The sequence below is a fragment of the Salmo salar genome, chromosome ssa13 (genome assembly GCF_905237065.1).
Source record: "Salmo salar chromosome ssa13, Ssal_v3.1, whole genome shotgun sequence".
NCBI lineage: Eukaryota > Metazoa > Chordata > Actinopteri > Salmoniformes > Salmonidae > Salmo > Salmo salar.
The window spans coordinates 59,737,882-59,759,822 of NC_059454.1; the positions used below are offsets into that span (position 1 = coordinate 59,737,882).

A 21,941-nucleotide genomic window follows, 5' to 3' on the forward strand; every position below is an offset into this window, starting at 1 on the left:
ACAGAGGCAATTTTTGGGTGGGGAAAAAAAGCATAGGAGTCATTAAAGGGAAACTCCACTCAAAAATGATATTTTGGTATTTTTTTCATTAATCCACTGTTGATACAGTCCCAAAATGTTTTGCATGTCAGCAGTCAAGTTTTCAAGATAAAGGATTTTCAAGAAGCAAAGTGTCACGTGCCACATCATCATGATGATTCAAAATGCATCATATGATTCAAAACGCATCACCAAGTGGACAAATCAAAAGAAAATACTAAAATATTGATTTTGAGTGGAGTTTCCCTTTAACAATTGGAGGAGAAGTAATACATTTATACACCCAGACTGTTTTAACATCTTAGGAAAAATCTACTCACAAAACACATACATCATACAACAGTTATTGCCTTAACAATGAGAATGTGTTGCATAGAGATAAACCAGCACGGATACAGCTACAAGCCTTTAAGGTTGCCTAGGTTGCCAAAGATCTTAGAACAGCACACATTTATCCTCTAATTTAGGCCTCTTGTGTTGTTGATATTTATAAAACATTTGACATATCTGCTGATTTGAATACTCTTAGTTGAGCCTATATGAATTCATATCTGATAACTATGTGGTTTTTAGTTCTTAAAGAACTGTGTAGCTCTGTTAACAATGTGAGATTTAGAGGCAGGCGTATCTTGCCGTTCCTTAGCCAGTTACTGAGGGATGGTAACTCAAGCCCCATTTATACCTGGTGCTAACATGCATCCTTTGTCCTGATCACATTCTAATTGTGCCCACAATTTTAGGCAGCAGTAGACGATTAAAAGATGCATTGTGATCTGATTGTTATCAGATCTTATAAATGTAAACAGACAAGATAAGGACAAGATCAGGACAAGATCAGGACAAGATCAGAACGAAGGATGCATGTTAGAGCCAAGTATAAACAGTGATAAAAATGGATGTTTCAGCCACGTATCAGCACAATGCTAATATATTGTTAGTGTTTAGTCAGTGTCACTATACAATATAGTTTCGTCCTAATAGTAAAGAATGTCTGCTGACTGGATGGGTTTTTTCTCAGTCATAATACTGGCGCTCTAGTTAGCAAGAAGTCCCCCGTTGAGACTGGTCATTGTCGTAACTGCTGAAGAAGAGCTATGTTGTCCTGGGGCAACCCAAAACCCATTACCACTGGACACATCCTGACTCAACTCAACAGAAAAAACAGAAAGTGCTGCTGTGTTCGCCATTGGCGGGTCTGTGCCACTCTTCCGAGCATTACAAATGGTACTCCTCATTTAGAAAGTACTCTTGCCTGGTTTCAGACAGAAAGCTGCACTGGATCGATTGGGCTTTGGATGGAAGAAGAGTATTGTGAAGAGAGTCAGATGTGACAAAGGGATGTCTGCAACGTTTTCAGACCTGTGCTGTCCAGGTGTCAGGATGACGTACTGTATGAGAAACTGCTGCACAAAAGAGCCATATCCAGAGGCCCAGATATCAACAAACTCGTAACAATTTGATGTAACTGTAGCTCTAACAACTTGATGTAATGAACGTTGAAATACATATACAGCATCAGTTTGGGGTTATATACCATAGTTTGTCCTCACATTAGCAACAAACATATGCGTTTGATGAAATTTGTCCCTGAATATTCACATATTTTATGTTCAAAGTAATTTATAATGTGACACAGCTGCACGTTTTTTTTTGGTCATTTTATTAGATATTATTTTACAAACCATTTCCCTCATAAACAAGAACACACCAAATGCATAAAGAAAACTGGACTTGTTTGAATGTGTTCTAAACAAGAACAATTTATATCTACAACAGTGTCTCTAATGTCATTATCATACCAAGAGGTTCAGGTTTGCAGCCATGGTCTTGGTTAGAGACCAGGTATGTAATATATGTGACATTTTCACCAGCAACTGTACTGTTTGTGATCCTGTGTACTTGAAGGCCGGGATTCAATCAGAGGCGCATTGATGATAAGCACATTGCACAAGCAGCAATGTACCTTTTAAAGGCAATTTTCCTGACGATTGGGGATATTGCATTCACTGTAAATGATGCAGAAATTACCTTGTCGACAAGCAGAAATTACCTTGTTGATAACGCGCCTTTGATTGAATCCCAGCCGAAATGCTCTTAAACAATATTAGTGAGATGAGCCTCAACTCTCAGTACATGCATATGGAACACTCAGTTCTGATGATGCCTTTGGTGGTGACTCATATGAATTATTCTGAAGTTACTCTGTAATGGTGGCACAATAAGTACTTTGGTCTGGGTGCCTGATGCTTTTTGATGGCAATTACTGAAATGTTATTTTTCCATGACCGCAAAATAATTGGGCTTCAAATTGGTCTTTTTGAATATTTATATTACACATCTCTGCCTCACTCCTGGAATACACACATATTTCTCTCTCAATACAACAGTGTTCTAAGAAATGTCATCAAGCCTTTGCTTCTGTGTCAGATTGAGCAAAGGCAGTTACCGTAGCAACACATATCTAAATCGCAAACATAAGCAACACATCTGTTAATCTTGGTTTGTGTCTTTTTTTTACAGTCTTGTTTTGCTATTACTTGCTCGTCACATACAGTACTAGCCAACATTAGGGTAACAGGCACAGCTACTCCTTATGAGGGAAAGCTGTATTTCAGTTGTCGAGCAGTTGAAGAATGGAAACTAAGCTATAGGGAAACTGGATACACAGGACTTACAATACCTCCATGCTGATGAACAAGACCCTTACAATGCTAGACTTAGTGGACAGAGGACTAGGAGGTCACTGGATCAAAACTGGAAGTAGGCTTACTGTGTGAGAGAGGGTGGGGGACATACTATACCATATATATTCTTTGTACAATAACATGTTATCCACTGATGGGTTTTCTACTGTATGCTATTAGATACTGTTCTTAGCTAAGGGATGGAAAAGTATTCTCTTTGGAAAGTAACAGGTCATGACTAATACGGTGCAACATGTTTCAAGCCAACCTGTATGTGTTAGTCAGCATGAGAGCTTTTACAGAAAGCGTACAATAACATGGACAAGGACAAAGGCGAGTAACAGGGTGCTGTGGTTTTGAAAAGGACCGCAAACACATGTATACACTAGAGGCAGACAGACGTCTTGTTGGGACTATTTGCAGAACTGGTGAACGACAAACATCTCGAAACCAAAAAGCGTTAGTCTAAAAAAGTGAGCGTTGTGCATAGTTAAATTTTCAAAATGTCCTCATTATATCCCTCCTGTTATCTGCAGTGTTACAAGGAAGTGCAATGTACAACTCCTCTTAGTTAAGTACACATAGATCACAGTTGCACTAAAGGAACTCACCACCCACCATCTCCCCGTAAAAATACCATAATACGATTTTCTAAATATTTTTTTCAATTACTATTTTTTGTGTACTTTTGTTACAATAATCCAGGCGTGTTCCTCGCGCTCAGTCCCAGGGTTGAGTCCACTTATGTCCATATATATCTTAAGTGTTTTGGCCTGATCTCTCCCTCTCTTTCTCTCCCTTTCCCCTTCTTCCCACTCTCTCATACCTCTCCCACCCACACCACTGTGTTCCCTCTCTTGATGTCTGACACCTCACAGTGGGGCATGTTCAGTTTGCCGTTCAACACAAAGAGGGATTCCGCTGAGGGAGTGACCAAGTACTGGCCAAACAGTCCGCTGGACACCACCACCCTGTTGGGCCCCCCCCAGGGCCAGGTGTGGTGTGACAGGGGCTCCTTGAGGCTTCTGAGGACCTCAATGTGCCCTGTCGCCAGGTCAGAGAAGAGCAGGTCTGTGCCTGAGCCTGAGGCAGCTACCACAGTGTACTGGTTGGACTTAGTGAAGGAGGGCTGGAAGATCAGGTCGGACACAAGGAGAGAGGTGTCCAGCTCCCGGCTCAGACCCAGCACCCCCTGGAAGGACACTGTCTGAACTCTGACCTTGCCGCGCTGCTGGTCAGGGGTGATGATGTAGCGGCCGTCCGGGGACACATAGGGCTGGCCCGTGATGTTGAGGTTGGGCCCAATGACCGTGTCGGTGACACTGTCGATGAGGAGCTGTGGCTGGGCTGACGAGGGGTCCCTGCTCTGAGACTGGCACTGAATGAAGTAAAAGCCACTCAGGTGTGTGTAGGCCATGCTGACGGGCACACAGCTGTAGTTCTTCAGGCTGATGGTTTTGACTCGGTGGAAGGTCTCCAAGTCAATCTTATGCACCGCAGGTTCAGATTTGAGGAAGACGAAGCCAAACCTAAGACGACAAAGTTCAAGGGAAAGGTTAATGGTCTTTTTTGGGTGATTACGGTGTGGTTAGGATTCTCATTAAATTATAATTTGCTCTTTTCTCCTCCATTTGAGAGAGATCGCAAAGATGAGTTGGTGAGGTCACCAGTGTTAAAGGTTAACGGGCCTTCTGTACCTGACGTGTGTGATAATGAGGTTGGTTGGAGGGATGAAGAAGTCATCAACCCTCTGGAAGGGGGTACGGATGGTGTGGTGCACCTCTCCAACACTGGCCTGGGGAATCACCTAGAACAGAGCAGTCAAAGGAGAACATGAGAACAGGAAATATACAAATACAAGTGTCACCTATCCGGCAAGAGAACATAAAAAGAAAGCATGGGTTGGAGCGTTTACTTAAACATAACAGCGAAACACTTCGAAGGCAATGTTGCCATATACTCTGAGCTCCAAAAGTACTGGGAAAGTGACAGACTGTCAGCTTTAATTTGAAGGTATTGTCATCCATATCGGGTGAACCATTTAGAAATGGCAGTACTTTTTGTACATAGTCCCACCATTTTAGGGGACCAAAAGTATTGGGACAGATTCACTTATACAGTACCAGTCAAAAGTTTAGACACACCTACCTCTTCCAGGATTTTTATTTATTTATACTATTTTCTACATTTTTGAATAATAGTGAAGACATCAACACTATGCAATAACACATACAGTTGAAGTCGGAAGTTTACATACACCTTAGCCAAAAAAATTAACATTTAAACTCAGTTTTTCACAATTCCTGACATTTAATCTTAGTAAAAATTCCCTGTCTTAGGTCAGTTAGGATCACCACTTTATTTTAAGAATGTGAAATGTCAGAATAATGGTAGAGAGAATGATTTATTTCAGCTTTTATTTCTTCCATCACATTCCCAGTGGGTCAGAAGTTTACATGCACTCAATTAGTATTTGGTAGCATTGCCTTTAAATTGTTTAACTTAGGTCAAATGTTTTGGGTAGCCTTCCACAAGCTTCCCACAATAAGTTGGGTGAATTTCGGCCCATTCCTCCTGACAGAGCTGGTGTATCTGAGTCAGGTTTGTAAGCCACCTTGCTTGCACACGCTTTTTCAGTTCTGCCCACACATTTTCTATAGGATTGAGGTCAGGGCATTGTGATGCCACTCCAATACCTTGATTTTGTTGTCCTTATGCCATTTTGCCACAACTTTGGAAGTATGCTTGAGGTCAATGTCCATTTGGAAGACCCATTACCGACCAAGCTTTAACTTCCTGACTGATGTCTTGAGATGCTGCTTCAACAAATAATTTTCTATCCTCATGATGCCAACTGTTCAGAGGAGACTTCGTAAATCAGGCCTTCATGGTCGAATTGCTGCAAAGAAACCACTACTCAAGGACACCAATAAGAAGAAGAGACTTGCTTGGGCCAAGAAACACGAGCAATGGACATTAGACCGGTGGACATCTGTCCTTTTGGTCTGATGAGTCCAAATTTGAGATATTTGGTTTCAACCGCTGTGTCTTTGTGAGACACAAAGTAGGTGAACGGATGATCTCAGCATGTGTGGTTCCCACCGTGAAGCATGGAGGAGGAGGTGTGATGGTGCTTTGCTGGTGACACTGTCTGTGATTTATTTAGAATTTAAGGCACACTTAACCAGCATGGCTACCACAGCATTCTGCAGCGACACGCCATCCCATCTGGTTTGCGCTTAATGGTACTATCATTTGTTTTTTTTAACAGGACAATGACCCAAAACACACCTCCAGGCTGTGTAAGGGCTTTTTGACCAAGAAGGAGAGTGATAGAGTGCGGCATCAGATACCTGGCCTCCACAATCACCTGACCTCAATCCAATTGTAATGGTTTGGGATGAGTTGGACGGCAGAGTGAAGTAAAAGCAGCCAACAAGTGCTCAGAATATGTGGGAACTCCTTCAAGGCTGTTGGAAAAGCATTCCTCATGAAGCTGGTTGAGAGAATGCCAAGAGTGTGCAAAGCTGTAATCAAGACAAAGGGTGGCTACTTAGAAGAATCTAAAATCTAAAATATATTTTGATTTATTTAACAATTTTTTGGTACTGTACATGATTCCATATGTATTATTTCATAGTGTTGATGTCTTCACTATTATTCTACAATGTAGAAAATAGTAAAAATAAAGAAAAACACTATTGGCATTCTCTCAACCAGCTTCATGAGGAAGTCACCTGGAATGCATTTCAGTAGGTGTGTCAGTAGGTGTGTCCAAACATTAAAGTAGTCAAAAGTTTAGTATTTCGTCCCATATGCCTAACACGCAATGATTACATCAAACTTGTGACCCCAAAAAATGCTAATCTCCCCTGTTATTGTAATGGTGAGAGGTTAGCATGTTTCGGGGTTATGAAATGTGTGCGTCTGTAACTTTCTCACTCATCATTATTCATGATTCATTCAGGACTATCCGTAATCTTGGTAGCATCCACATTAATGTAGAAGTGTTTAGAAACATATTCTATTCTTATTTACAACAAAAGGGACTCCAAATTGACACATTACATTTTTTGCCATTCATTTCTGCTGCTGCTTAAGCAGAGATGAGATATGATGATGACTAAGGAATGAAGAATTATAAAGTACTCAAATAAAACTAAGTAATGTACACAACTGAAATATTTTTTTCTTTTATAGTAATTTCCTATTTTCTATGTGGACCTGACAAAGACTATGGAATATTTTCAATGTTTTGGCAATTGAATGTTCACTATTTTTGGCTTTGGCATTTACATTAATACGCTTGAATCATTTTTAATGCCATTATTTCATCATATATTTAAAGTAAAAAATCTCAAACAAAATTGAAAACCGTGATCATTTTTTTAATAATCTAACCGAAACCGAACTGACCTCAAAAAGCACTAATCGCTCAGCAATAGCTTACAGTCTACACTTTATCCTCATAGTCATTGTATCATTTCAAATCCAAGGTGCTGGAGTACAGAGCCAAACACAAAAACAAATGTGTCAGTGTGTATTGGGCAGTGTGGTTAAACGGATGATATATGGCCTCACCTCAAGTCCTGATAGACGAACTTATTGGCTAATGGTTGCTTGAGAAGATACACACACAGATAAAGCTGCTATCTCACAAGTCAAAGGCGGTCGTCTGACTCATCCATTTCTCATTGGACGATCTATCCATCCACTTTATCGGCCCCACCCAGTATGTACATGACAAACGCTTCATCGGGTACTCTACATTATCAGGTCACTGTCAAGGACTTGTGGGCTGTTTATGTAACCACTGCATAGCTTGGCTTATTTAAGGAACCCCAGTAAATATTTCATGTAGAAGGTATTTGAATAAAAGGGAAAACAACTAAAGACACTAATCTGAAGTCTGTGCCATCCCTACTGAAGCTCTAGAACCATCACATTGTCACTGGGGGACCTGATTTAGTATTTTGCAGTCTTCCTATGAACGAACTATACTGACAATTAAAAAAAAACGTTTTAATGGAGCGCCCTTTGCCACTGCAGTCAACAGAGCTATGGAGCCCCGGATGTAACAAACAGAGGGTTTTTAGAGAGAAACCTTGTTAATAAAGAAGGTCATTAGAAATGTTACATTGTTACAAATGGTGAAGAGTTAATGAGATCACACGTCACAGAAGTCATGTCTAATTAGGAAGTTATGCTCTCACAGGCTCACATCATGTAAGTCATGTCTAATTGGGAAGTAATGCTCTCACAGGCTCACATCATACAAGTCATGTCTAATTAGGAAGTTATGCTCTCACAGGCTCACATAATAGAAGTCATGTCTAATTGGGAAGTAATGCTCTCACAGGCTCAGGGTGCTCTAAACTTCACACCACCACCCTGGCACATATTGATCATATGCACCATGTTACTGTGTTTTACCTCGGCTATTATTTTCTCTCCTGTATTACACCTATTGTACTTTAATACTGAAGGGAAATTGGTTTGTACTGACTGAGTACCTTTTATATTGAACTGCACTTGCTTCAAGGCAGACTGGTGGATCTCAATGTTATTAAGAAATGCTTTATATATATTCTACACTGTAGGTCCCCACTTTACAAGAATATTACACTGTTCTTACACTATATTATGAGGGTAAAGTAATGTGAAATTGTACTATAAATCCAAGTTTATACTAATATCCAACTCCTGAGATAGACCTGCGTCCTCTCCAGGGGGTGTACTTGTACATCAAGCTGCCTCAGAAACAGGAGATAGGATCGTACTTCTATGAGCCGTTCCGGCTAACACAAGCCAAGGCTCGTGCAAACCTACTTACTTACTAATATCCAACTAGCAGGCCTCTACTGGCCAATTCCATTATCCAAGTATCTATTACAGTTGCATCTTTTGATCATGCTGAGGTTTCAACATATTGCAGCGTCTTGCCACTGTTATATGTTGTGAGCTCATGTCACCATGTTTCTAAACCCTAGTTTCATAGGTAATTATCTAATGATCCTGTAGCCAAATTTCAACATATATACTGAACAAAAATATAAATGCATAATACAACAATTTCAACGGTTTTACTGAGTTACAGTTCATATAAAGAAATTAGTAAATGGAAATAAATTCATTAGGCCCTAATCTATGGATTTCACATGACTGGGCAGGGGCACAGCCATGGGTCTTTATTACAGACAGAAATACTCTTCATTTTCATCAGCTGTCCAAATCAAATCAAAGTTTATTTGTCACGTGCGCCGAATACAACAGGTGTAGACCTTACAGTGAAATGCTTTCTTACTCTAATTTTTTTTTTTTAAATAACAAAAAGGTATGTGTGTGTGTGTGTGTGTGTGTGTGTGTGTGTGTGTGTGTGTGTGTGTGTGTGTGTGTGTGTGTGTGTGTGTGTGTGTAGGTAAGTAAAGAAATAAAACAACAGTGAAAAGACATTTGAAAATAACAGTAGCAAGGCTATATACAGACACCGGTTAGTCAGGCTGATTGAGGTAGTATGTACATGTAGGTATGGTTAAAGTGACTATGCATATATGATGAACAGAGAGTAGCAGTAGCAGTAGCAGATAGCCCAGTTAGCCAATGTGCGGGAGCACTGGTTAGTCGGCCCAATTGAGGTAGTATGTACATGAATGTATAGTTAAAGTGACTATGCATATATGATAAACAAAGAGTAGCAGCAGCGTAAAAGAGGGGTGGGGGGGGGGGGGGGGGGCACACAATGCAAATAGTCCGGGTAACCATTTGGTTATCTGTTCAAGAGTCTTATGGCTTGGGGGTAAAAACTGTTGAGAAGCCTTTTTGTCCTAGACTTGGCACTCCGGTACCGCTTGCTGCCTGGTGTAGAGGTACTGGATGGCAGGCAGCTTGCCCCAGTGATGTACTGGGCCGTATGCACTACCCTCTGAAGTGCCTTGCGGTCGGAGGCCGAGCAATTGCAGGACCAGGAAGTGACCCAACCAGTCAGGATGCACTCGATGTTGCAGCTGTAGAACCTTTTGAGGATCTCAGGACCCATGCCAAATCTTTTTAGTTTCCTGAGGGGGAATATACTTTGTCGTGCCCTCTTCACGACTGTTTTGGTGTGTTTGGACCATTCTAGTTTGGTGGCTGGTCTCAGGTGATCCCACAGGTGAAGAAGCCGGATATGGAGGTCCTGGGCTGGCGTGGTTACACGTGGTCTGTGGTTGTGAGGCTGGCTGGACATACTGCCAAATTCTCTAAAACTAGTTTGGAGGAGGCTTATGGTAGAGAAATTAACATTCAATTCTCTGGCAACAGCTCAGTCAGAATGCCAATTGCACACTCCCTCAAAACTTGAGACACCTGTGGCATTGTGTTGAGTGGCAAAACTGCACATTTTAGATTGGCCTTTTATTGTCCCCAGTACAAGGTGCACCTGTTTAATGATCATTCTGTTTAATCAGCTTCTTGAGATGCCACACCTGTCAGGAGGATGGAAAAATTCGGGGATCTTTTATTTCAGCTCATGAAACATGTTGCGTTTATATTTTTGTTCAGTATATATTGTAGCCTAGGCCTTTATTTCCTGCAAAATCACACTCATCCCACTGTAAGCAAGCTTATAGCCTACTGCTGAAAGAGAAGGCAAAGGCTGGGCTGATCAGCTGATCATCGTGAATGTAGATGATGTAAATCAGCTAGTTAGCTATGCTGTTGAAACAATCTAACTAGTATTAATCTGTGGTTGGAGTTTGTTCGAGAAGGGTGCAGCTGCAGACCAATATGGCGACCGGAGTACGGGCGAGTGGGTGTGTCGAAAGGAAAGTAGTGGGCGTGTGGAAATTAGTGGATGTGTCAAAAGGAAAGTAGTGGGCGTGTGGAAAGGAGTGGGTGTGTCAAAAGGAAAGTAGTGGGCGTGTGGAAATGTGTTGAAAGGAAAGTAGTTGGTTTATGGAAAGAAGTTGGGTGTGTCGAAAGGAAAGTAGTGGGCGTATGGAAATGAGTGGGTGTGTCGAAAGCTATAGGTTAGATGGTTTTGACTGAGCTGTGTTTTTTTCTTACTGCGCAATTACTGTACATTGAGCTTCCGTACCACGAGAGTTTGGACTTCTGTTTTGAAGCCAGAGGATGAGTCTGAGTCGTATTTCACTGTTAGTTTTACACAAATAATTGTACAATTTCAGATTTAAAACAGACAATTTTTTTTAAATTAAAATTACTGATGATTGGTGTACTGTTGCTTGTATGCCCGTGCTTTCTGTGACTGCCACCCATGCCGTTGCCTGAGAATAGTGGTTGGCAAACGGTGTTGTTGCCATTCATGCCCTCCCAATTGAGTAGTAGACTGTATGTATGTATCAAGGTGACATCTAGATGGTTATCAATAAGAGTTATTTCTTGTGTAGGCTGTTATCCTAATTGAAATAAAATCATGGGAGGAGAAAAATGACTGTGTTATAGCTGCCCAGTGGGAAGCAACTCCGTTCGGCAGGCACATCGATACAACACTGATGCACTAGTCATTCGCACTGGCTTATCGACTCGTCGTGCATCCCAATCAGCCACGCAAAATAGTCTTGATTGGCAACAAATCTGTCCATACTGGGCCTCAGCTACCCATACATGGTTTGTTCTGCTGCTGACCTCTTAGGCCTACTATCAAACACTCAAATTGAAGCCTTTCCTGTTCCTGACAGTGAGATGACACATACAACTCAAAAGGGAGACACTAGCTACTACGCTAACGTTAAGCACTGGTAGCTTCTGCCAGCAGGACGAGTGCAACGTGTGCTCGCACGGGGGACATTTTCCAAGATACAGTCGTTTTGAAATGAGCTAGTTTAATGGGCAACTCTTTTCAATAACATGAGAGGAAATAGACCTAAAGTTAAATAAAAATGTAACAACGAAAAAAGCCAATCTGAAAGGGGACTTTTCTCACAGGATGGAAAAAGAGCAGGTGCTCAGGCACTCTTAGACCTCTTTCGGTGCATCTGCTTGATATCGCACATTTCTCTCTCTGTGGTCCTCTGTAGCTTAGTTGGTTGACCATGGTGCTTGTGATGCCAGGATAGTGGGTTTGACTCCTTGGACCACCCATACATAAGATGTATGCACGCATGACTGTAAGTCGCTTTGGATAAAAGCATCTGCTAAATGGCATGTATATTATTATATTACCTCTGCCTCAATTGCTGTCTCTGAATAGCCAGCATTGGCGCGTGCAGACGTCAACAGTGAGACTCGTCTGACAGTTAGAAAGGCTGTTCCTCCCCTTTCAACATCCCTGCGCCTTCATTTGTTTTATCTAATAAATTGACAATCTCACTTGGATGTTTGCTTAGAGATATTGAGCTAGTAAAAAAAAGAGGTGTTTAAATGTTGAATTGGAGAACGGAGTACTGCCGGTGCTCAGGTCAATTACTTGCATTCCAAGTAATAATGACATTATCAAGCCATTTATCTGCTGTGTGATCCATATGCCCTACAGTCAGTTATGCAGATTGCCTGAAATTGAATTTTGGACTGAATGATTCAAGCCTCATTTTGTAATTATTCATTACTATTGAGCGACAACAAAACGCCAGGCGTGTTTGAGTAGTTCTGACAATTCACCCGAAATGCTTATGCAGAGCCGTTTTGAGAATTTACAACACTTTGAAGAATGAACAGAAAATCACTTTGTTTGAGATAGAAAAGTGCCTTTCAAAACTGCCTCGCCTCCTCTTTATTTGAGACCCATTGCGTCTCGGTTGGTAGTGAGAACATATTAGGATTTCACAATGAGCTCAACCTGACAAGTGTTCACGTCCTCTCCCTTGCTAATAAGGCTGTTAGCAAGGGAGAGTATTGACTACTGACAGACAGAGCACCTCACAAGATTTTAATAGGATTCCAAAGGAAGAGGAAAAGAACAATAAACATGCTGTGGCCATTGCAAAATGAAAATGTAGTCCCTCAGCAGTTGTAGTAAGCTGTGCTGCTGTCCTCGGTTACCTCAGCCCTATAAATACTATTTAGTATTTTATTAGTTCCCAGCTCCCATTGGCAACCCCCCCACAGGGGGGCCTGTAATCATCCCTGAAGTCTCCAACACATCCTCTCCAAAGGGACTGGATCCCATGTCTACAGTGCCAAAGCTGTAAATTGTAGTTTGCTGACTGGTAAACGTTGTAAAACATACATAGATTAAATACTCACACAAATGAAATACTTGCTCATACACGCATGCACACACACACGAATGGACAAAAATACACAAGTGCACACCAATAACTCCTTACCTTTAAGGTTGGGTGGGACTTCTGCATGCTGCCCCAGCTTAGCACCCAGACCTGGTCATGTGACTTGTCATAGAGCAGCTTCACTGGGAAAGGATCTGTCTCTACCGTCTTGAGAGAGAGAGAGACACACAGAAGCGTCACACCCTGATCTGTTTCACCTGTCCTTGTGATTGTTTCCACCCCCTCCAGGTGTCGCTTATTTTCCCCAGTGTATTTATCCCTGTGTTTCCTGTCTCTTTGTGTCAGTTCGTCTTGTATGTTGAAGTCAGCCAGCGTGTTTTTTCCCGTGCGCCTGCTTTTCTATTCTCTTCTACTAGTCCTCCCGACCCCCCTCCCTTCCCCAACCCCACCCCCAGTGAAGCGCGACAGAGGCATGTGTTCAGTAATGGGAAGCCAGCCTATTTATTTTCCACTGGTCAGCTATGTGTCAACAGCACTCCCACTCCGAGACCCTCGGAGGGGGGACTCTGACGCTGCCACTCACATGTCAGAGAAGGGGAATGGGGGGTGGCAGAGTGCACCAAACAATGACACATACAGGCAACTGACCGCTCGCCACATCCCCCCGTATACTCCTAGTTTGTTACAGACACATCTCACTCACTATCAGCTCACTGTTCTTTTACAGCCATTTTATTTTTACAGCATTTCTCCAGCTAAAGAGTTTTATATTACATTTTTTATAATGTTCAGTATCTAATATCATGCAGCGTGACAGTATACAAAATGACTTTCGTATCTGTGAGCTACATGTTGCTGTTGTTGAGTCAACATATGAGCACAAGAAGGGTGTTCTTTCTATCTCTTTTAAAAGCCTCCCAGAAACGTCTCCGTAAAGAGTGGAGATGGCTGAGATAGAGGGTGAGGTACAGTAGGTAGAGAGAGATGGAGGGAGAGAGGAAAGGGATGATGCATTAACCCCCTTCCCTCACACACACCAGTGAGGGTATGGCGAAGTGTGACAGAGCTTGGCGATTGGGAAACTACTAGCTTATCTGTTTTCAGCCCTCTTCTTTCCTCTCCCTCTGTTTGTTCGCTCTCTCTCTCTCTCTCTCTCTACCTATTGGTGACCTGTGTAAAAGCCTCGGGGGACCGCTCTCTAAACAGCTCATAGAGAAGATTAATAATACCAACTAACCTGCACCACATTCTGGGCCTGGGTGTCGATGACGAGCAGGCGTTTCTGAAGGGGCTGGGTGACATAGATGTACTTATCCCTCACACTGACCGCTGAGGACCACACACAGTGTTCCGGAGACACACCTTCACTTTTAGGGCACATCTCCTCCTGGAGAAAGAACGAGATGGAAGAAGAGAGAGAATTGAAGAATGAAAGACGGGAAGAAGGGAGAAAGCAGAAGAAGACGATGACGAAGAAGAAGAAGCAGAATAGAAGGGAAAGTGGCGAATCCACAGTTAATCACATAGCTTCTACACACAGGATAGGACCATCACGCAGCAGAGAAAATGCTGTTTACAGCAGCAATGGACTAACACATGCCGTATTAAGTTTGCATTGATCTGTAATACAATTACAGCAATCTGTACAACTTAAATCCCTCTGAAAAACAAGCCACTTTTACCAACTTAAGCCCATTACTTTGGGAGAACAATGTTCTCTAGTACAGTATATTACAGACGTGCAGGGTTACTGTGAGCTATTGACTTGGGGTCTTTGACTAATGGACATTCATAATCCCATAACATTTAGTGAATGGAGGGCACAGATACTAGCAATGGGGTGGGGGGGGGGGGTGTACATCTGTACAGTGGATTCGGAAAGTATTCAGACCCCTTCCCTTTTTGCACATTTTGTTACGTTACATCCTTTAAATGTATTAAATTCCTTTTCCCCCTCAATCTACACACAGGTTTTTAGAAAGTTTTGTCAATGTATTAAAATAAAAAACAGAAATACCTTATTTACATAAGTATTCAGACCCTTTGCTATGAGACTCGAAATTGAGCTCAGGTGTATCCTGTTGATCATCCTTGAGATGTTTCTACAACTTGATTGGAGTGCACCTGTGGTAAATTCAATTAATTGGACATGATTTGGAAAGGCACACACCTGTCTATTTAAGGTCCCACAGTTGACAGTGCATGTCAGAGAAAAAACCAAGCCATAAGGTCGAAGGAATTGTCCGTAGAGCTCAGAGACAGGATTTTGTCGAGGCACAGATTTGGGGAAGGGTACCAAAACATTTCTGCAGCACTGAAGGTCCCCAAGAACAGTGGCCTCCAACATTCTTAAATGGAAGAAGTGTGGAACCACCAAGACTCTTACTACAGATGGCCGCTCTTTGCCTGAATGCTAAGCGTCAATTATGGAGGAAACCTGGCACCATCCTTACCGTGAAGCATGGTGGTGGCAGCATTATGCTGTGGGGATGTTTTTCAGTGGCAGGGACTGGTAGTAGTCAGGATCGAGGGAAAGATGAATGTGGCAAAGTACAGAGAGATCCTTGATGAAAACCACCCCCAGAGTGCTCAGGACCTCAGACTGAGACGAAGGTTCACGTTCCAGCAGTACAACGAACCTAAGCACACAGCCAAGACAATGCAGGAGTGGCTTGGGACAAATCTTTGAATGTCCTTGAGTGCCCAGCCAGAGCCCAGACTTGAACCCGATCGAACATCTGACCTGAAAATAGCTGTGCAGCAACGCTCCCCATCCAACCTGAGGATCTGTGGAGAAGAATGGGAGAAACTACCCAAATACAGGTGTGCCAAGTTTGTAGCATCATACCCAAGAAGACTCCAGGCTGTAATCGCTGCCAAAGGTGCTTCAAGAAAGTACTGAGTAAAGGGTCTGAATACTTATGTAAATGTGATATTGAATTTTTTATTTAAAAACCTATTTTTGCTTTGTCATTATGGGGTATTGTGTGTAGATTGCTGAGGATTTTTATTTATTTAATACATTTTAGAATACGGATGTAACGTAACAAAATGTGGAAAAAGTCAAGGGGTCTGAATACTTTCCGAATGAACTGCATATCTGTAAGAGTGAGGCTTATTCCCTCTGGTTTAGTATATATTTAATATCATCTCAAGTCATAAAAAGTCCACAAATACCTGAATCATTATCCTCTAAAACATGTACAGTATGTACTCACATAGCTGGCCATGATCCTCTCAGTGCACTTGATGTGTCTGCGTATCTCACACTCGCTGGGCTGCAGCACCGTGATGCCCTCATCAGAAAACACATAGAACATGTTCCCTACGCTCAACCCTGGGGAGATAGGACATACAAATTGGTTCAGCTAACATTCAAGAGCCTACCAGAGCCTACACACCCTGTTAGCGACTCCTGAGCTGGTGAATGACTGGCGGTGTTGTCAGCCATTTTGACAGCACGGTCAGTCTCTGTAAACAGCATGTCTAGCGAGTGAATTGTGAGACTGTCTTCACAAAGTTGATAGCCGCTATGAGCGCGAGAACATTTTGCCGGCCAGTTACCTGACCCTAAACAACAGCTGTTAACTAGACCACCGCCATTCATGCTTTGGAAAAGCACATTGTGTGGGGATGGACGGCAGGTTTACATCATATTGAATAATGAGGTGAAATCAACACCTTGAGCGCTGCTGACACAGTCATGACCGTGACGCGAAGGCCAGTGGTACAGTCTGCATCGGGGGGGTGCAAAGGATTCAAACAGTGGGCCTGTCTCACACTCTCTAAACAGCCAAAATAGTTTTTCTCATACACACGTTTTGGTGTCACAGCTAGATTATACTGTTCTGAGGAAGAGTTACATGTACTGAAATGTTGAGGCAGGCCTGTAACAAAACTGTGTGTATATATATTTCCATGGTTAAGTCTTGTGAAATAATGTTTTCAGCAAGAACACATACACACCAATCATCATTCAGGAAGATATAGTCAAATGGAAATTAGAGGAAAATTTATGTCGTGTTTTACAAATGATGTTTTACTCTTGTGGATTTGTGTTCTAAACAAGCATTTCGCTACACCCGCAATATCATATGCTAAACATGTGTATGTGACATATACAATTTGATTTGACATAATGCGTATACACTGCATATAATGAACCTATTCACCCTACAAAACATAGGCATTCAGAAGAATGTTGGTCAATTATCGAAGTGAATAAAAAAAATAAAAAACAGAAAAAAAGACATGGTGAAAAGTGTTATGCAACAGTAGATTTTAGTACCTTCCTCCCGCCACAGTATGTTTGCAACTGCAGCATCACCATCAGAATGACAGAAGAGCGACAGAGAAAGGGAGACAGAGGAGGGAGAGAGAGAGAGAGAGAGAGAGAGAGAGAGACCATGTCATATCAAGTCATATCAGAAAAAGTGGGACAGAAACACGTTTAGCAAGAGTGTTTCTTTACAGAGGCAGATATTCTGTATTATCACAACATAAATGTATTCTAGATTTTTGAATTGCATTTGAGACTATCTAAACCCAAAGGCTGTAAAAATGTTTTATATATATATATATATATATACTGTACATACAGATACCATACAATAAATCAGATACAGTACATTATAATGTATTTGTTATAACTTCTGTTTCTGACACTTTCTACCAGAGGTGTGGACTCGAGTCACATGACATGGACTCGAGTCAGAATCGAGTCACAAATATGATGACTTGCAACTCGACTTTGACTTTAACACCAATGACTCGTGACTTAACTTGGACTTAAGCCTTTTGACTCAAACTGACTTGATACCCTCCCCAAGCCCAAATATTAAAAACTGTGCAGCAGATTACAGTTTGAATCGGACAGCAGCCAATCAAATTGTGCCAGCTGAGAAAAAGTTGCACGTCGCAGTGCAGAGGAACGTTGGTGGGTGAATTCAGACGGAGCCCTTGGAAAGATGATACCCCAAATAATTATTTTTGGATATAAAGACTACGATGTAGTCAACAAAAAACGGATTGCAACTTGCAAAACATGCAGGAAGAAAATTACAGATGGAGGCGCAACAACTTCCAACTTCCAACTAAAAGTATTTTGTTGATACAGCTTCCAAAATGGAGTATTACGTCAAGCATTTCATTAACTGCAAAACCACTCATGTCATCTATAGATTGGAATGTCCACAGTGCAAGGTGTTCTACATTGGACGGACAAAGAGACGCCTTCAAGATCGCCTAGCGGAACACAAGTACGCCATACGGGTAGGCAATGAAGACTACCCCATGGCAAGGCACTACAAGTCCTTACACCATGGCAACCCTGCCTCCCTACAAGCTATGGGTATTGATCATATCCCGGCCTCTATTAGAAAAGGGGACCGTCTTAAACAGTTAAACCAAATGGAAAGTTTTTGGATTTACAAACTACAGGCCACTAAATAACCGGGTTTAAATGAAGATATGGATTTCTCACCCTTCCTGTAGGGTTGTGATGGGTACATTTGCTGTCATCTAGTGGATATTTTGCTCAATTGCCCTCAGCTATGTTTAGACTCTTGTTGTTCATGTTTTGCTGTGTTCTAGTGTACTATGGAATGTATTGCTTTCTTATTCTTGACACTTCGCCCAGACATATTTAAGGTTAGAACTACCTTTCTAAGTGTTCTGATACTTCTAGTTTGGAGTTACATTTTTATGATAACATAGCTGCAGCATTTCACTTTAAAGTGTGTATACTATTGCTTACTAGGTGTGTCCAATCAATGTTAACCACTCCCCCTTCTAATTAGGGTTAATTGGAAAAGCTGTTAAACAGAGAACATTGTATTATTTCTTTGTACACCCTGATGAAGGCCATGCAGCCGAAACGCGTCGTTTTTTTTACAAACATTGTTTCTATTGAACATGCCATACTAATAAAGGCATTTTAATCAATTATATGGAGAGTGCCTTGGTCCTCCTTTCTTTTTGAAGAACTTCCAACTTTGTTCGACATTTGAAGCTGCACAAAGAACGGTAAGTCGTGGCTAATATAGCCGACAGCTATATATACATTTGCTAGTGTAGCATGTAGGCTAGCATAACGTTAAATCAATGAGCCTCCACACAGTCAGTCAATGCGGGAACGTGATCATTGCACCCAAGATTGTGCTACAACTGGCTAGGCAGTTGATAACCTAAATCCTGCCTGATGTTACTGCTATTCCTAAAACCATTGACATACGTTAGCCTACTGTAACCACACACAGAGAGGGGTGTGTGTTAAGGTTGGGCGATTGTGTACAAGCCTACATCGCCCGATTGCGGCCCTTAGCGATCCTCGATAGTCGATCGATATGGGGGGTCTTTCTCATGGCTACTCATGTTTTCCATGGAAATATAAAGTTTATTTGGAAAGTAAAAAATATATATATTTTTTAAAAGCATTCGTGATTTGTGTAAATGTAATATACTAACTATTACTCTTGTTAAAAATATGAAATGGTATTACATTTGGTGAAGAGCACATTATGACTTGTTCAGGACTCGAAACTCAAAGTTTAGGACTTGGGACTTGACTGCTAAGACTTGAGACTTACTTGTGAAACAATGACTTGGTCCCACCTCTGCTTTCTACAGCTTAATATTTTTGGTTAATTGTATGCAGATATTGCAATATGCTAATTACTGTCTACATTTTCATTGCCAAAATTGGCTTTTGAAAATCCCAGAGGCATTTTTCCATGTTCGACTCTCAGCCACTTACGTGTCTTTCTGGCTGAGTCCTCCACAAACAGAGACGATATGTCCTCGTCCACCCCCACCTCGTTCTTAGCAATGCAGGTGTATGCGCCTGTGTCCTCATAGCGTACACTGCCAATGTGGAGCTCGCTCCCATTCGCTGTGTTAGAGATGAGCAGAAAAGACAAGTGTTAGCTAAGCCCCACGTTTCTACACTGATACATTTACCTTGGCTGTTTCATCCTCCCACCTAAAAATGCACACTCTGTCCTTTCCTAAGTGAATAAACAAAGAGAATCTAAGTAGCCACCTACCTGCGCACCCAACTTCTCGTTAACAGAAGCCACTGACGCCAGGAAACCCTTTTGACGACGTCACAACAACACTTTATCAAAATATACTTTGACTGAACCGTCTCTGTTCTGTTCCCAGAGATCTAGAGTGTCAGGTGAAGGTGATGTATCCCAGGACACAGTGAGTGCTATCATCAGAGGCATCCCTCTCTGACAGTACTGTGTGTGTGTGTGTGTGTGTGTGTGTGTGTGTGTGTGTGTGTGTGTGTGTGTGTGTGTGTGTGTGTGTGTGTGTGTGTGTGTGTGTGTGTGTGTGTGTGTGTGTGTGTCAGACGTATCAGGTAAAGGTGATGTGTCCCAGGGCACAGTGCTTTCATGAGAGGCAGCAGAGGTATTCCTAGCTCTCTGACACTAGTACTCAGTATTTTTGGGGGATCTAAGGCACGCTCTCACACATCCCTCCCTCCTCATCCTCACACTGCTGCTGTTGCTGCATTGTTGCCTTGATCACAAGGCAATCTTCACAACGCCGCAGAAGGAGTGAAGGACGCCGGTGTCAGACAGCTGCTTTCAACACGCCGTGGCAAAGATCATGTGCCAGTCTCTCTTCCACCTTCCTCCCCTTCATCTCTGCCTCCCTCTTGCTGTCCTCTTTGATCTCCCTCTCTTGAGCTCTCTCCATGTATCTTCTAAATGTGGAGTGGCAGGCAGAGGAGAACTTCTCAGTGCTACACAAGACCTGACTGAGCCATGGCCTGAGACTAAAACCCTGGACTAATATAAACAAACTTCCACAGGAATGCACAGATAATGCAATATACATTTTCTTAACTAGGCAAGTCAGTTAAGAATACATTCTTATTTTCAATGACAGCCTAGGAACAGTGGGTTAACTGTCTTGTTCAGGGGCAGAACAACAGATTTTTACCTTGTCAGCTCAGGGATTTGAACTTGCAACCTTTTGGTTAACTAGTCCAACGCTCTAACCACTAGGCTACATGCCGCCCCATTTAGATCAATGTAGATAAAAGTTATACCACCTTAAAAACAGTCATTTATGTTACACTATACCTCATGTTAGTGAAATGCACAGTTAAATGGATGATGTTTTTACAGTAGTTTGTGTTCAAATTCACTTTTCTATCTACTCTTTAGGGAGGAGAAACGTAATGATGTAAAGTGTGGGCCTCCCGACATTAAAAACCAGACACGGTCGTAATTGCCTGTTATGTATAATTATGCCTTAATCAATTTTAATGCATAACCACTCAATTAATAATTCTCCTATAGTTAGGCATTGATTTCTCACTTAAAATGTTGTTTTTGTGTTGAATTAATAACAAGGGAATAGAGATATTATACTGTGATTTCAGACTTGTAGAACTGTGTGGCGCCAGAGGGTAAATGGAAGGTTTCAGTGTGGTGAAATGTTGAGAATATGTCAGATAGAACATATACAGAGCTGATATATATATATATCAATATTCCAAAAGACAGGGGATAATGTTGGTTCTACACAATGCATTTCTATCTGATTTCAGCAGTGTTATGCCTTCCTAAATAGCCCCCACGCAGCTGTCCATTCAGCACCATCAGTAGCACTAAGCAGTCATGAACCTTGGAGAGCACCTATTCTTAACAGCTGAGCCTCTTGAACACTCCCATTGTAAATGGGGGGGATCCTGGCAGCATAGCTAGGCAGTTTATCGACAAAAGCTATGTAAAAAAAAAAAACACACAAAAAACTTTGACGTGTAATGGAAACAGCAGCTATAGGATAAATGTTTTGTAAAGATCAACAACATTTTTATCAGTTCAGTAAGGGGTGGATTTTTCTTTTGTCTAACTTTTCTTTTGTCTAACTTTCTTTATTGCGACAAATGATGGAAACAGTGCTTTTCGAATAAATGATGATTGCCGAATAATCCTGAAGGGACACAGGGCACGTGAACCTCCACTCCACATTTGTTTCTAAATGCCTACTGCTCGTTAAATCTACTGTTCAACTATAAAAAGAAAAATGTTTCTTT

At 41.8% G+C, this 21,941-nt stretch overlaps 1 protein-coding gene across 1 annotated transcript in view; it reads right to left on the reverse strand.

Moving 5' to 3' along the window:
* Positions 1-1,678: 1,678 nt before the first annotated feature.
* LOC106567522 (follistatin-related protein 4) overlaps positions 1,679-21,941 on the reverse strand; it is a 218,173-nt gene continuing 197,910 nt past the window's right edge. The window contains exons 10-16 of the mRNA XM_014136869.2: positions 19,644-19,778; positions 17,178-17,204; positions 16,108-16,226; positions 14,127-14,276; positions 12,989-13,096; positions 4,421-4,530; positions 1,679-4,252 (exon numbers count right to left, since the gene is read on the reverse strand). Of these exons, the coding sequence (XP_013992344.1) occupies positions 3,544-4,252; positions 4,421-4,530; positions 12,989-13,096; positions 14,127-14,276; positions 16,108-16,226; positions 17,178-17,204; positions 19,644-19,778 (1,358 nt within the window). The 3' untranslated portion in view covers positions 1,679-3,543. The remainder of the gene's footprint in view (positions 4,253-4,420; positions 4,531-12,988; positions 13,097-14,126; positions 14,277-16,107; positions 16,227-17,177; positions 17,205-19,643; positions 19,779-21,941) is intronic.